Source organism: Phyllobates terribilis, unplaced genomic scaffold (assembly GCF_046119375.1).
Source record: "Phyllobates terribilis strain yellow unplaced genomic scaffold, ASM4611937v1 Scaffold_11__3_contigs__length_659146591, whole genome shotgun sequence".
NCBI classification, from domain to species: Eukaryota; Metazoa; Chordata; class Amphibia; order Anura; family Dendrobatidae; genus Phyllobates; species Phyllobates terribilis.
The window spans coordinates 478,969,022-478,982,927 of NW_027362771.1; the positions used below are offsets into that span (position 1 = coordinate 478,969,022).

The following is a 13,906-nucleotide window of genomic DNA, read 5'->3' on the forward strand; positions in this document are numbered from 1 at the left end:
TTAACACTGAAACCTCACATCTCGTACATTATACCCCTATGCTTTGGTTGATACAAATAAATATTCTGTAATAAAGAGTGGCAGATTAATTTTATATTGTGATTTATGGGTTGGGACCCTATCCGAGCAACTACATACCCTAGAAGTGCCGTATTTCTTTACATATAATATTTTTTATTTAGGACATGATAACACTTCCTAACATCACTTTCCAGATGCTATGTGTGCGGAGTAGCGCACTTTACATGTTAGAGCTCATGCTAAGCAACTCAGGCTAATCCATGTGGAGAAGCGGATGCATGATCGGCTTTGACTACAAAGACTAACAATAGGAATTAGTACATGCTTCTAGCAATTCAGATCGAATATCAATGTGTTTTTTTTTACCCCCCCAACATGATTAGCCAGCCAAGGAGCATGGTAGAGTCACAAAGCTGTAGAGTAGAGGTGTAGTCTTTATTTTTCTAACGCAAAATCAGGATTGGACCCCCATTTAATTTCTAAATGAGTATTCTGACATATGGGTTTTCGAAGTACAAGTTTCCTTTGGATTTTTATAGCTCAGACTCTTACTGCACTCTCTTTGTCAGCTTAGCCTTTATGTTGTCACTTGCTCTATGACTTTTAAAAAACAAAGTGCGCTTTAATCAAATTTTTTTTTCTTTCTTTATTTTTTTTTTAGGGGGGTGGGATTCATTGCTAATTGGTAGTGGCAGGTTGTTTTTTTTGTTTTGTTTTTTTTAAACAAGTGTGAACACAGGCTTGCATCACTAATTAGGGTATATGTGCTAGCAGTTTTTCTTTTTCTTATAGGCTTGTTATCAACAAAAGTAAGAGTGAACAAAAGCCTAGTCTGTACTAGATCATAAAAGAAAAAAAAAAAAAAAAAAAAAAAAAAAAAAACACAGCCAAAAATATTTCCAGGTCTGTATCACAGAGAAGGCTTAGCCCATAATCCAACTTGTATGAATGCAGCCTACTGCTACAACCAGTTTCTATTTGTATGTCCATCAGCACGGATTCTACTCTGCGTCATCCATAATGCATTCATCTGTTTTTAAAAACTGGAGGAGATAAAATATTGGAATTTTTTTTTTCCTTATGGACACTTGGCAATGGATTAGTTAACGAATGAAAAAGAAAAATGGATGTCTTCTGGTTTTTGTTTTTTTTGGCAGAGTCAAAAAACAAACAAAACCACTAAATACAAATTGGACATGCATGGCAGTAAAGAGAATGGACACAAAACAACTTCCAAAGTTTCACTAAACTATGGGCCGGTGTGCGGTCTTATAAAAATGGACAGCACAAAGTTGAGAAAAACAGATGTTCAAATGCTAAAGAGAACATAGGGCTATAGATACTATAGACAGAAATCGCATGATATATATGCCGCAGCATATTCCACATGGCACTCCTGAACGCACCTCAAAATAAAAAAGGAAATAACCAAAAGACACAGACGAGTAGTTTCCCTCTTTTTTAAAGACTATATCATCTCTAGTTTCCAAACATAGCAGAATATGGCACCTTTAAAAGAGACTTTGTGAGAAGAGAGCATACTGCATTAATGACAGTGACATGATGAGATTAATAGCTCAAGACTTAACAATTAAAATAAAAATTCATATAATTACAAGTTTAGTTTAAAACACTTGACATTCTAGAAATTTGTACAGGGTCACTGGAAGGGGAAGGAAAGGGGGAGACGGATATTTGTCCCGCTGGGGCTGACAATGGTAAATCTAAGCTACGCAGTAGTCCCCTGCATATCAAACCACCACGCTTTAAGGCAGGGGATAATGTAAGGCAGACATCAGCCCCCATAATTCCTATAACTACAATTCATTGTAAATCTGTCAGTATTCTAATTCATAACAATACAAGTTGGAATGAATTCTTCCAAATTATCACAAATCAGTGGGAAATCCTCCTAAGCCCCTATATTCCTGCCTATATGGGGATGTGGAGTCGGGTGCTGGACCAGAGATAAGTATAAGATCACACTTCTTGCTTCTGTGCTGTACAATGAGTTAGCAAACCACATCTTAATCAACATATTTGCTGGTTAGATGATGGCCATAAGATTAAAGGGGGGATACATACAAGAACAATTCAACTGTTACTACTTAAATTGGTTTCATGACGGCCTTTAAAAAAAATAAAATATATAGTACAACGCTGTCCACGTCGGATTTCCTATAGGAAAATTGAAAAGGAAACCATTATATATCATGCGGAGAGAGGACAAGATGACACATCGTGAGGTATCAGAGCAGCCAGCATTGCTTTACAGCTTATATGGGAAGTAGCATGTTCCACCTACTGCAATCCTTAAAACGATGGGCAACATTACAGAGGTTTTGGGACGATGCATCAAGCCACTGCATTTCCAAACTGAGAAAAATGTTCAAGTAGTTAAAGTAGCACCTTTTGCTTTTTCTTTTTTGTTTACATGGTATAAAGTGCTGTACAAGATCTCCAGGGGGTGGAAACTGGGCAATTTACACTGCATGACGGTCCTGCAAAAGAAGAGCTACACTGATAAGAGCACACTTAATTACAACTTTCCGCTAATGTGGAGTTAAAATGATGACAGTAGTGAGAATCTTTCAAATTTTAGGAGAAGTCTTATTTTCCCAGTAAAAACTGCGCTGTAAAACATGGAGGTGTATTGTGATCTGTGAAATGGACAGAGGAATAAATGATAAAAAAAATAATAATACTTCTAGTTTTGCCAATGCATGCAAAGCAATTAGTAATTGACCATAATTGTCATAGCCAGAAGAGGAGAGAAGAGAGAGGCATAGAAGAAAGGCACTCCAAATATAAAGGGACATGGTGTTCAAACACAAAGTAAAAATGGAAATTTACTCCCTTCTGGCGCCCATAATGCAGGAGGATGATAGATTAGAGCCATCCAGGCACAATCCTGCTGAGGATATCCTGGATCAGGTATTAAAGCATGGCCATGGGGCAAAATTGAGACTGAAGATAATGCAAGGAATCAAGACTAACATGTTCTTTTGGGATTGTGATGGTGTATCAGGGACTATATGCAAAGCAAATAAATAGTTTTGCAAACTACTGCATTTGATGTTCGCAGTTTCTAGCTCGCTGGTGCTAAATTTGCTGTAAATCTGGAGCAAAGAAATTGTAAACTGAATGATTTGTTAATGTACGGAGATATAGACGGTTGTGTGGGGGAGAAGGAAAAAGAAAACCGAGCAAACACTTTTCAAAGTAACAAACCCACGTCATGTAGTGTTGTGCGTCCCACATTTCACAATTATGTGAAATGCAGTTAGGAGCTGCGGCTGACATCATTTATCCTCTCTGACTGGTAGACGGTGGTGTGATATCACTGTGGTAAAGGGATTGGGCCTACGATTCCCTCTCCTCTGACGGTCAGCCTAGAACCAAGCTGTGTATATGGGGTCTACAGGTGCCATTCATTGGTGGTAAAAGGGCTGCCGCACTTCTCATCCCCACCCTGACCACCATTAACACTTTGCTCACAAAGCTTTGGTGACGGCTATGTGAGACCCCAGATTTTCCTGCAGATAATACAGGAGGTGCAGTTCATAATGTTCTCCTGATTCAGGAACCCGAATACTGTGACGCTCCTGAGGATAGATCTGTAAAGAAGAAATCATGTTACTAGCTCACAATGCATAATGCAGTAATGGATTGCAGATAAAGATCATTTAAAGAGAACCTTTCACTGGATTTTTTTAATTCAATCTGAGTTCCTCCTATAATTAGTGCTGCTTTGCAGATTCTGAAACAGTTTTTCGTTTTTTTCTGTGCCCCTACCTTACAAAGTTATGCCCCCCCCCAGTAATAATGGAGCAAGTTTTCCCTTTACCCAACTGGGCGTATACCACAGAACTTCTCTGTTTTGATTGGCCAGCATCAGTGGAGAAAAAGCCCACAGAGAAGTTCTGTGGTATACGCCCAGCTGGGTAAAGGGAAAATGTGCAGAACTAAAAAGGAAAAAAATAAAAAAGCAAACCCTTTTGTAGAATCAGTGGAGCAGCAGCAATTGGAGGAAGCATTCAATTTAAATTGAGTGAAACATTCTCTTTATGTTAATCACATTTTCAGTTTTCTCTTCATTATCAATTCCTCGCAGATTGCAGGATGTCTACTTTCGGTCATTCAATAGGATCCTTAGTGCTAACATACAGATGTCAGAGCCATGCATCTGTGTGTCCATCACATCACCAGGACAGATTTCTATCCAGAATAGCTTCCTATTGAATGGCAACAAGTGGAGAGCTAGTAAACCATAAAGGAACAAATAGAGAAAGCTTACTAAAAAAACCCTCTACAAGACAGCATTGTATAAACTAGTCAAGGTATTATAATCTTTAGTAAATTCAGGACTTTAAATGGAACCTGTCAGCAGAGCCATGCTCCTCTAAACAAGGGCAGCATGAAAACAATCAGTTTAATAAAGTATGTTTTAGGCTACATTTACACATCCATTTAAATTTTTACATCTATTGAAAACAGACCATATTTCGCTCATGTGTCATCCTTTTTAAAAACTCAATGAGGTACACAGTCTAATTTTTTTATCCATTGACTTCTCAATGGATCAGCTAAAAAGTAACCTGTCTGTTAGTTCTTAGGCCCATAGTAAAAGGAAAAAAAAATGTATTAGTCCTGGATAACCCCTTTACTGAAACCTCTGAAAAGCCCTTGTCATTAAATTGGTCAATGTAAAAGTTAAAAACAGCATCATTCAGTAATGCAAGGAGCAAGACAATGCTGTACCAGACCCCAGTAATCTCCCAATAGTGCTCACCTGTAGGTCGTACGGCTTCCCGCTGCGCACTAAGAAACTAAGGAGAATGCTTGTATGAGCAAAGTGCACATTCTCATCTAGGAAACCATGCAAGAGAAGAAGACGACTTGGTCTATAGGACAAAGAAAAGGGAAAGAAACAAAAACATAATGACCCATAATTGCTATATACACGTCACACATCAGTAGGAAAGATACTATAAACGGAAATAGTCTAAAAGCTATACTATTGATGGCAACCAGTTACACGACTGTCTAAGAGCCACTAGTATCAAAGTTACATATAAACCTGGTATCAAACTTACTCAGAGGGAAATTTTTCCGCCTGCATTGCCACCGAGCCTAGGTAGTAGCCATGTTCATTTTGGTCAGGATGACCCATGTACCGCTCTGTATATCCTGTATCATAGAAGATCCAAAGTGTTACCGGGGCTCCAGCAATCGCCACCTGGGACAAAGACAAGAATTAGTCACTATTTAGAAGCAAATAAACTAAATATACTGCAGTCATCACCTAATAGACAAAGATAACCCGGCTCTGCTCACTACTTCCACAAGGGGAGGCAAGGAGTGCTGGTGACATCTACAGGTAAGTGCCAGCTCTTGTGCATGAGCAGTAGATATCATGAACCTACCCTATGCATTAGAAGATGCGCAATACCTGCCGTTTATGCACATAGGCCGCCAGATATCAGCAGGACTGATGTCACAAAGCAGGAATGGGCGGAGTCAGATTACCCCCTTTAAATTAAAACAATAACATTCTGCCTCCTAATCCCATCAGTACCGGGATCTCAGGAACTTAAGTTTCTTAATAAACAGTAGACAAAGTAATCTCAGTGTCTATACAAGAAACAAGCTGGCAGGTATAGGATTATAACACACGACTGCCTCCTTGTCTGTCCGCATGTCTGTGCAGACGCTGAAAGCATCCAGCGCTTGTGCAGAGACACATCAAAAGAGGAGGCCGTCAAGTGGTATAATCACATGAGCATTGCCAATCTGATGGTATACAGTGCCCAGGACAACCAGAGTACTTATTGGCATAGCGAGGGGTGATATGACGGCATTTAATATGCTTGCTATATAGCACCAACGTATTGCTTTACAGACATCATCATCACTGTCCCCGTGGAGTTTACAATCTAGATTGTGCTTTTCCTAACACATCACCACAGTTCAATGCATTTCCCAACTTGTCTGTAAAGTGGACAACACCTTTAAGGGTGCTTTCACACTGAGTTTAGTAAGGATCATTGGCCCCCATCAGGGCATACCTCTGAACCCCTCCTCAAAAAGGGGATTCGGACACACGTGCCGACTGGGGACCATAGAATATAGTTGTTCGGCAGTGCCGTGCATCATTTTTGAGCATGTACGCATTCTGGAGGCAGACACCCAGACACAGTGTACTAAATACTGCACGGAGGGCTATGCGGGGGGGGGGGGCCCTTTCTACTGCACGGAGGGCTATGCGGGGGGGGCCCTTTCTACTGCACGGAGGGCTATGCGGGGGGGGGCCTTTCTACTGAACGGAGGGCTATGCGGGGGGGGGGGGCCCTTTCTACTGAACGGAGGGCTATGCGGGGGGGGGGGGCCCTTTCTACTGAACGGAGGGCTATGCGGGGGGGGGGGCCCTTTCTACTGCACGGAGGGCTATGCGGGGGGGGGCCCTTTCTACTGAACGGAGGGCTATGCGGGGGGGGGGCCCTTTCTACTGCACGGAGGGCTATGCGGGGGGGGGGGCCCTTTCTACTGAACGGAGGGCTATGCGGGGGGGGGGGGGGCCCTTTCTACTGCACGGAGGGCTATGCGGGGGGGGGGGCCCTTTCTACTGCACGGAGGGCTATGCGGGGGGGGGGGGCCCTTTCTACTGCACGGAGGGCTATGCGGGGGGGGCCCCTTTCTACTGCACGGAGGGCTATGCGGGGGGGGGGGCCCCTTTCTACTGCACGGAGGGCTATGCGGGGGGGGGGCCCCTTTCTACTGCACGGAGGGCTATGTGGGGGGGGGCCCCTTTCTACTGCACGGAGGGCTATGCGGGGGGGGGTCCCCTTTCTACTGCACGGAGGGCTATGCGGGGGGGGGTCCCCTTTCTACTGCACGGAGGGCTATGCGGGGGGGGGGGCCCCTTTCTACTGCACGGAGGGCTATGCGGGGGGGGGGGGCCCTTTCTACTGCACGGAGGGCTATGCGGGGGGGGGGCCCTTTCTACTGCACGGAGGGCTATGCGGGGGGGGGGTCCCCTTTCTACTGCATGGAGGGCTATGCGGGGGGGCCCTTTCTCCTGCAAGGATACTGTATTGGGGTCACCACACTTTGCCAGGGGATGGTTGAGCGGGAGGGGGTACAGTACGGTCATCATACCGCGAGTGTGGAGGGTACTGTGGAACAATTCACTGTGTGGGTATCATACTGTGTTTCGGGGGGGGGGGGGGGGGGGGGACTATAGTTGGCATCATGCTTTATGGGGGCAATGAAAGGGCAATTTAGGGGCTTCAATAGGAGGAAAATTACTTTGCAAGGGCGGTTTAGTTTTTTTTGGGGGGGGGGGGGGGGTTGAGGTGATTAGAACTTCTACTATGGGGCCCCATGATTTCTATGTAAGCCCCTGATAAAAGGGTCATTCTGCTAACTGGAGTACCTGCTTGTAGAGGGTTAACCTAAAACGCTTACTTCTTTCTGTGCAGATACAACAGCAGCCTAACCACCTAGAGGAGGCTGTGTGCTTTACCTGTACTGCTGCTCCATATAATACAGGAATCAGTCTGATTTTGCCACATATATAACTACAGTCAGCATGAAGTAAAGAGACCCTCCTGTGTTGTATACACCCTGTACTCTGTCTCCCCCACACAATGGTCAGCTAAGAAACCTTCACACAGCTGTCAATTATTTTCCTTTCTCCTTGTCAAAAAAATGTGGAGAATAAGGTACCGCCGTCATCACCAGCTTGACAGTGTGAGTGTGCAAGTTTCCCACCAGACGCCTCCCCCAAATGGTAATGCCCAGTTGTCAACATCTTCCAGAATTTCTAGGAGGAACTACAATACACAACTTTAAGAAAGAGAGCTGTCAGGACCTTTGTAACTTTGCCCATGTAGTTTTTAAAGTAACTTACTCTGAATATATCAGGTTTTTGGATCAAAGCCATTAGTGAGAGGTAGCCTCCATATGACCAGCCATGGATACCAACGCGGTCAAGGTCTATGAAGCTATGCTTAGCAGCCAGATACTGCAACCCCTCCACCTGATCATCTATCTCCACTTGACCCTGCATAGAAAAGGAAAATACTGATTATGCCAGGGCACATTCATAGAATGGACATTTTTTCTTCATTGTAGGTTTCCTTCTCTAGTTACTACATTACTCTCTTTTCTCACCATCTTGTACTTGAATGCTCCTTCAAACTTTAGACCACGATGACAGGAACCTCGATTGTCGATTACGACAACGACATACCCCAATGATGCAAGGGTATTCAGCCGGAAGTACTTAACCCCCTTGAATCGATTGTTAACAAGCTGAACCTAAAAAGAAGAAAATAGTCTTTTATTGCACATGGACACTGAATGCAGCCTGTAAAATATAGAACTCAGATAAAATAGCAGCATCAAAAATGTAAGGTCTTTATTAACTCCTGATACAAATGTGTTATCATTAAACATTGATTACTTTATCATTCTGGCCTCCTCTAAGAATCCAGATAGCAGAGCAAACCTACTGCAGCCTACAATTCAATGATAAAAATAAAAACTGCTATTTTTATGTTTTTTTTGTATGCAAGTGTTTTTTTCCTAGCACAGACTGAATGTGTACCTGACTGGCTACAGCCAACATGCAACGTGCCCCACCAGGTGGACGCCAGTGGCCCTGTGGAGGACGCCTGGGGCCCAGTGAGAATTAGCATTTTTTAATTATTGAAGCACTCTGGGCCCATGGATAAAGTTCTGAAAAGTAATGGGCAAACCCTTAAAGCGACCAGTCTCAGGGCACTCCTATGCATTTTTTGGCTCACCTGAACATTCATCACTATGTTCATAGTATACTCCCTGTTATTTCTCTTAGTTTGAAGGAATGAACCTTACCTGTGGACCTCCATAAATAAAAAGAACAGTGGGGTATTTTTTCCCAGGCTGCATCTGATGTGGTCGATACATCATGCCATAAAGAGTGAATCCTGTTCTACTTGGGAAAGAGAAAATTTCTGGGGCTATGTAACCAGGAACTGTCCCTAATGATGAAAAAAAAATCCAAATCTATTATTTAAATACAAAAAGAAGATTAAACAAAGCAGTCGTGGATTTAACAGAATGTTTCACGCCACAGACACAAGAATATAGATGTACTATCTCACCTGGTGACTCCAGAAGAGTAGCCCAAAATTCTTTATCCTTTTGTGTTGGATCAGATCCGTTGCCTTTCATTTTAAAAAGATGCACGGCATGTGGGAGGGTCTGGCTACTGTACCTACTAATGAACATATCGCAGTGCTGAGAAGAAGAGAAACACAAGAGCTCAGTAAAATGTAATAAAACCTTACTAAGGTTATGCTGCAGCATTGTCTTGGGCATGTCTGTGGGTTTTTATTTACCTACTTATTTCAATCTCTATTTTAGAAGAAGTTAGAAAGTAGTTACAAAAAGGGGGCAACAATAAGGAGGAGGGGGAGAAAAAAAAACCCACTAAGGGTACGTCCACATGGCGTAATTCAGACGCCGATGCAGCGGACGAGTTTTTCCCAGGTGAAGTTGTTTCCAAACTCTAAAGCGGTTAAAAAGAGTATAAGACGCAACATGTGCACAGCAATGTTGCTTTCACATTGCTGTGCACTACGTTCATTTTAAGGGGCGCACATACTGAAATAGATCCTTTGCAGCAGTTTTCAAAACCTGACAGCACCATATGCTAGGAAGGGGTGTGGGAGGCAAAATAAAAATACTTACCTTGCTAACACAACAGGAATGGGAAAAGCCAAGGTCCGTGAGTCTCTTCACCTCTCCTGGAGTTTCATAGTTTGCAACATACAGATGATGTTCTATAGGAGTGTCCTTTGTAGCTTCAAAATAGACTAGTTTGTTGACCTCATCTACTCGAATCTAAAGAAATGAGAATTATTCCAATTGTTACACAGCTTTCGAAGGAAAACTTACCTTTTATACATGGCCGCATGCCAAGCTTATGAACAGGACTATTTCTCAGATGCCTTGGATCACACACCAATCATAAGTAAGTAAATCAGAGTAGATATAACAAAATTTCTTAGACCAGCTTTTAGATTTTAAAGTTTTTTTTTTTTGTTTTTTTTTTTTTTTACAAAGATAGTAAGTTATGCCCTTTCCATAGGAAAAGGGGTAACTTACTGATCTCTGGTAGTCCGACTGTTGGAATCAAACAAATGGGTTCTGCAGCGCACTGTCTGAATGGAGCGGAGGTTGAGAACGTGCACCTATGGGACTTGCCAGAAAAAGCAGACTGCTGTATTCTGCCATCTCCACCACTGAACGGAGGATAGGTGCGCACATGTTCAACCTCCGGTCCATTGAAATCTGGCTCTGAAAAACTCTGTTTTCAGGATCGCAGACGATCCAAGTAATGAAGTCAGAAAAATGTAATATTAAACTAAAAGAAAAAGTCAAGTTCTCCCAGTTACAAAAAGATTAATAGGTCATAAAGAATCAGTAAAAAAAAAAGTAGGCCAACTACACAACTTCTATGTAAAACTCACTGTGGATCCATGTCTGCCAAGAACTTCCCACTCTCCACTGGTCACTGCCACCTCTTCCTTTACAGGGCAGCGGAAATCACCTAAAAGACACAGACCAAGACTACTATTTTGTAAAATTAAAAATGTTATATACATAGCATTTGCTTGTGCAGCAGGTACTGCATATAAAAGGGGCAAGCATTTTCATTAAAGGAGTTGGCCACTACTTTCATATTGATGCCCTATCTATAAGATAGGGCATCATTGTATGATCGGCCGGGGTCCCGCACACAGCACCCCCACTGATCAGCTGTTATCGGTGGCCGCAAGTCTTCACCTGCGGTGCTTGGCCGTCAAGTTGTATTGACCGACGCAGGGTACTGCACATCTGCCTCCCATTTAATTGAATAGGAAGCGGATGTGCAGTAACAAGCGCCGGCTACTTCAACTTGATGGCCAAGCACAGCAGGTAAGGACTTCCGGCCGGCGGTCCCCTCCAGCCGGACCCCGGCCGATCATACATTGATGCCCTATCAATGTGAAAGTAGTGCACAACTCCTTTAAACTGTCCAATCTTTCTGATCCCAGATCCCCTCTATTGGGGGGAGAGTCACGAGGCCACCCCAAACACAACAGATGCTATCAATATTTTTGTATTTTGTGCATCTATGGTTTGTCTGTAATTCAGCTTCCAATCTTTTTCAGTCCCTCAAGAGAAGTTTTCCTAAACATTTTTTCAAAACATGTTATAAACTTCCCAAAAGTTCAGTTCTGGGCCTTATTCACAAATTGCAGATTAGATCAGTATTTTGAAGCCAAAAAGGTGGACGCAAAGAAAATAAATATGAATCATTCCATTATATTTCCCCTGTGTTTAGGATCCACCCCTGGTTTTGATTTATAAATACTGATCAAATATAATGACCTCATTTTCAGTGTACGAGTAATAGACTTGGATACACTTACTGCAAGACATTACATGAGTAATCCCTAACATTTAACTGATGAGACCTGTGATCTGGGAACAAAAGCAATTCCTCCTAGAAGTCCTGTAGTCAAATATTTTTTTTCTTTAAAGGGAAGCTATAATCAGAAAATTACTATTTATACCACAATCCTTATTAAAAATATAAGATTTGTAATCTTGCAATTTTCACACTGGATAGGGCTTTTTTAGACCAATACTTTGTCCTTTCAAAAAAGTTTTCTTATCAGAAGCAGGAATACAATGACAGGTAACACTTACTCCACAGCACAGGATCCACCAAACACTATGTAAGATGTCACATCTGACCCTGCTCCCGTCACAATGATGTTTGCACACGCTCATTAGATGCTTCAATACAAAAGATATGGTCGGGGTCTGACCATGGTGGCTATGTACATGTGTTTCCTGAAACAGAATGTTAGGTTCTAAAAAGAAGCCCCAGTAGCCAGTGTGAAAACAAAAAGATTTTATTTTCCATTTTTAATATAGATAGCGCCAAGAATAAATAAAAAAACATTGCAAAACATTTTTTAAAAATAAATTCAATAAGTAATTTTCTGATGATAACCTCCCTTCAATAACATTTCTCGGAGGGCAGTGCATGATCTATTCAAGTTTGTTTGTACATATAAATGTTGATAGAGGATTTAAACTTCTAATAAATATGTTCTCCTTAAAGGGAACCCGTCATCTGATTCATGCTGCCAAAATCACAGACAGCATGAATCAGACACTATTATTGCAGCCGTGCATGTTTTACTCTGAAAGACTGCTGCCAGCCCAAGACTGGACCCCAGCGATCTCTCTCCGGACCCCTAGACTTACTAGTCTAATCCTATGCGAGTTCGCATAGGAAGAGACCTGTTCATTACGGGAGCAGGTGCGGGGAGAATAGGCAGGGGACCAGCCTAGGACTAGTCAGAGACACAGTCACCAGACAGCTGTTTTCAATATACACTGCTGCAATAACGCAGCCAGTGTCTGATCCATGCTGCTCGTGTATCAGGCAGCATGAATAGGAGAACAGGTTCCCTTTAATCTCCAATCAAAATATCAACCAAGGCACGGCTGAAGACTTCTGCATAGAGCTGTGTATAGTTTATTGTGTATGTATTTTCGTTGGCAGTTCCTGCTGGATTATTCATGGTCAGGATTATATTTTTGTTCAGTGCAATCAGAATGAATATATTACTCTGGTTTCTTGGAAACCTGTTTACATGGCAACAAAAGATCCATACGTCACATGCGTGCTTATCACAGGAGAAAACAGTTAGCAGATATAAAAAAGTACATTCAGATTGGAACTAAACAGATCTGACACATTGATGTCAAGGTGTAGAAAGCAACTCACTGAGCCCTAGAAGATCGGCTCCGGCTCTACCAGAACTGGCAGCTCTCAATATGCTGGTGATCCGATATAGGTGCCGAAATCCCGTCTTGCACTCAGAGGCAAAGAGGAACTGGATTTCATCATCTCGGGTTTGGGGGAAAAAGTACAGGATGTCATGTATCTATTAAAAACGGAGAGATAGTTATATTAAGGAATGAAAAAAAAAAAAAAGACAAAATAGAAATACCAGACCTACGTAAGAGCGCTAGAGTACAAAACACCAAAGAAGAATTGTAATGTAAAAAGACTGATGATAACCAACAGGGCACATAGGAATACATCAAAATAGCCACGTTATACAAGTTTGGGCAGCTGCAACCCACAAAAAAAAAAAAAAAGAGGTGGCCCATCTCTTCCGAGATGGACAAGAGTCACAGAACTCTTGGGTCATCCCGCTGCAACTCCTGTTCAACAAGCATCAAAAAAGCGCAGCCATCTGCAAAAACAGGATTGGTTTTTGGCAGTTGTGTAACAAATCAAAGATTTTGATCGCACAACAAGCCTTAGCTATTCTGTGCCCCATTGTCACGCTTTTCCTGCATCATCATAAAGTGACTCCTACATTTTTGAACACCCTGTAACATACTCTTGTTGACTTTTGGCATCCACTCGCTCTAATAGGTTACCTAAAGTAAGGAGTGCGCCAAAATGCAAACATTACAGGCATTTCAAAAGGTGTGGTAAAGCTCAAACCCCCTTAGCTGCAGGGCAGATCACTCCGGTGGTCTCCGCCATGACAGGAAGCGATAACATCCCGAGGTCTGTGACTGGCTGTAGCAGTCAGGTAACTGGAATGCATTAAAAAACGTGAAGTCATCCATTTCCAGTCCTGGTGGAGACCACTGGTGTCGACCACCCCAGAACTATGGGGTTGGAGCAGTATACAGTCTTTAAAGGTAACCTTACAGCAGATGCATGCTGCCCGTGGATCAGACACTGCAATGTTTCATAGAAAAACAGTTAAAAGCCGCCGAGCCACACAGGAGACTAGCTGGACAGGCGGTTTAT

The 13,906-nt window shown here is 42.5% G+C and overlaps 1 protein-coding gene across 3 annotated transcripts in view; it reads right to left on the reverse strand.

Annotated features, from left to right (window-relative positions):
* Positions 1–1,467: 1,467 nt before the first annotated feature.
* The window catches only part of DPP8 (dipeptidyl peptidase 8), a 30,647-nt gene continuing 18,208 nt past the window's right edge, over positions 1,468–13,906 (reverse strand). For all 3 annotated transcript variants that reach the window (XM_073653423.1, XM_073653422.1, XM_073653421.1), the window contains exons 11-20: positions 12,860–13,019; positions 10,542–10,621; positions 9,760–9,912; positions 9,171–9,306; positions 8,902–9,047; positions 8,197–8,343; positions 7,934–8,086; positions 5,118–5,260; positions 4,814–4,925; positions 1,468–3,638 (exon numbers count right to left, since the gene is read on the reverse strand). In XM_073653423.1, coding sequence (XP_073509524.1) covers positions 3,516–3,638; positions 4,814–4,925; positions 5,118–5,260; positions 7,934–8,086; positions 8,197–8,343; positions 8,902–9,047; positions 9,171–9,306; positions 9,760–9,912; positions 10,542–10,621; positions 12,860–13,019 — 1,353 coding nt within the window. In that variant the 3' untranslated portion in view covers positions 1,468–3,515. The remainder of the gene's footprint in view (positions 3,639–4,813; positions 4,926–5,117; positions 5,261–7,933; positions 8,087–8,196; positions 8,344–8,901; positions 9,048–9,170; positions 9,307–9,759; positions 9,913–10,541; positions 10,622–12,859; positions 13,020–13,906) is intronic.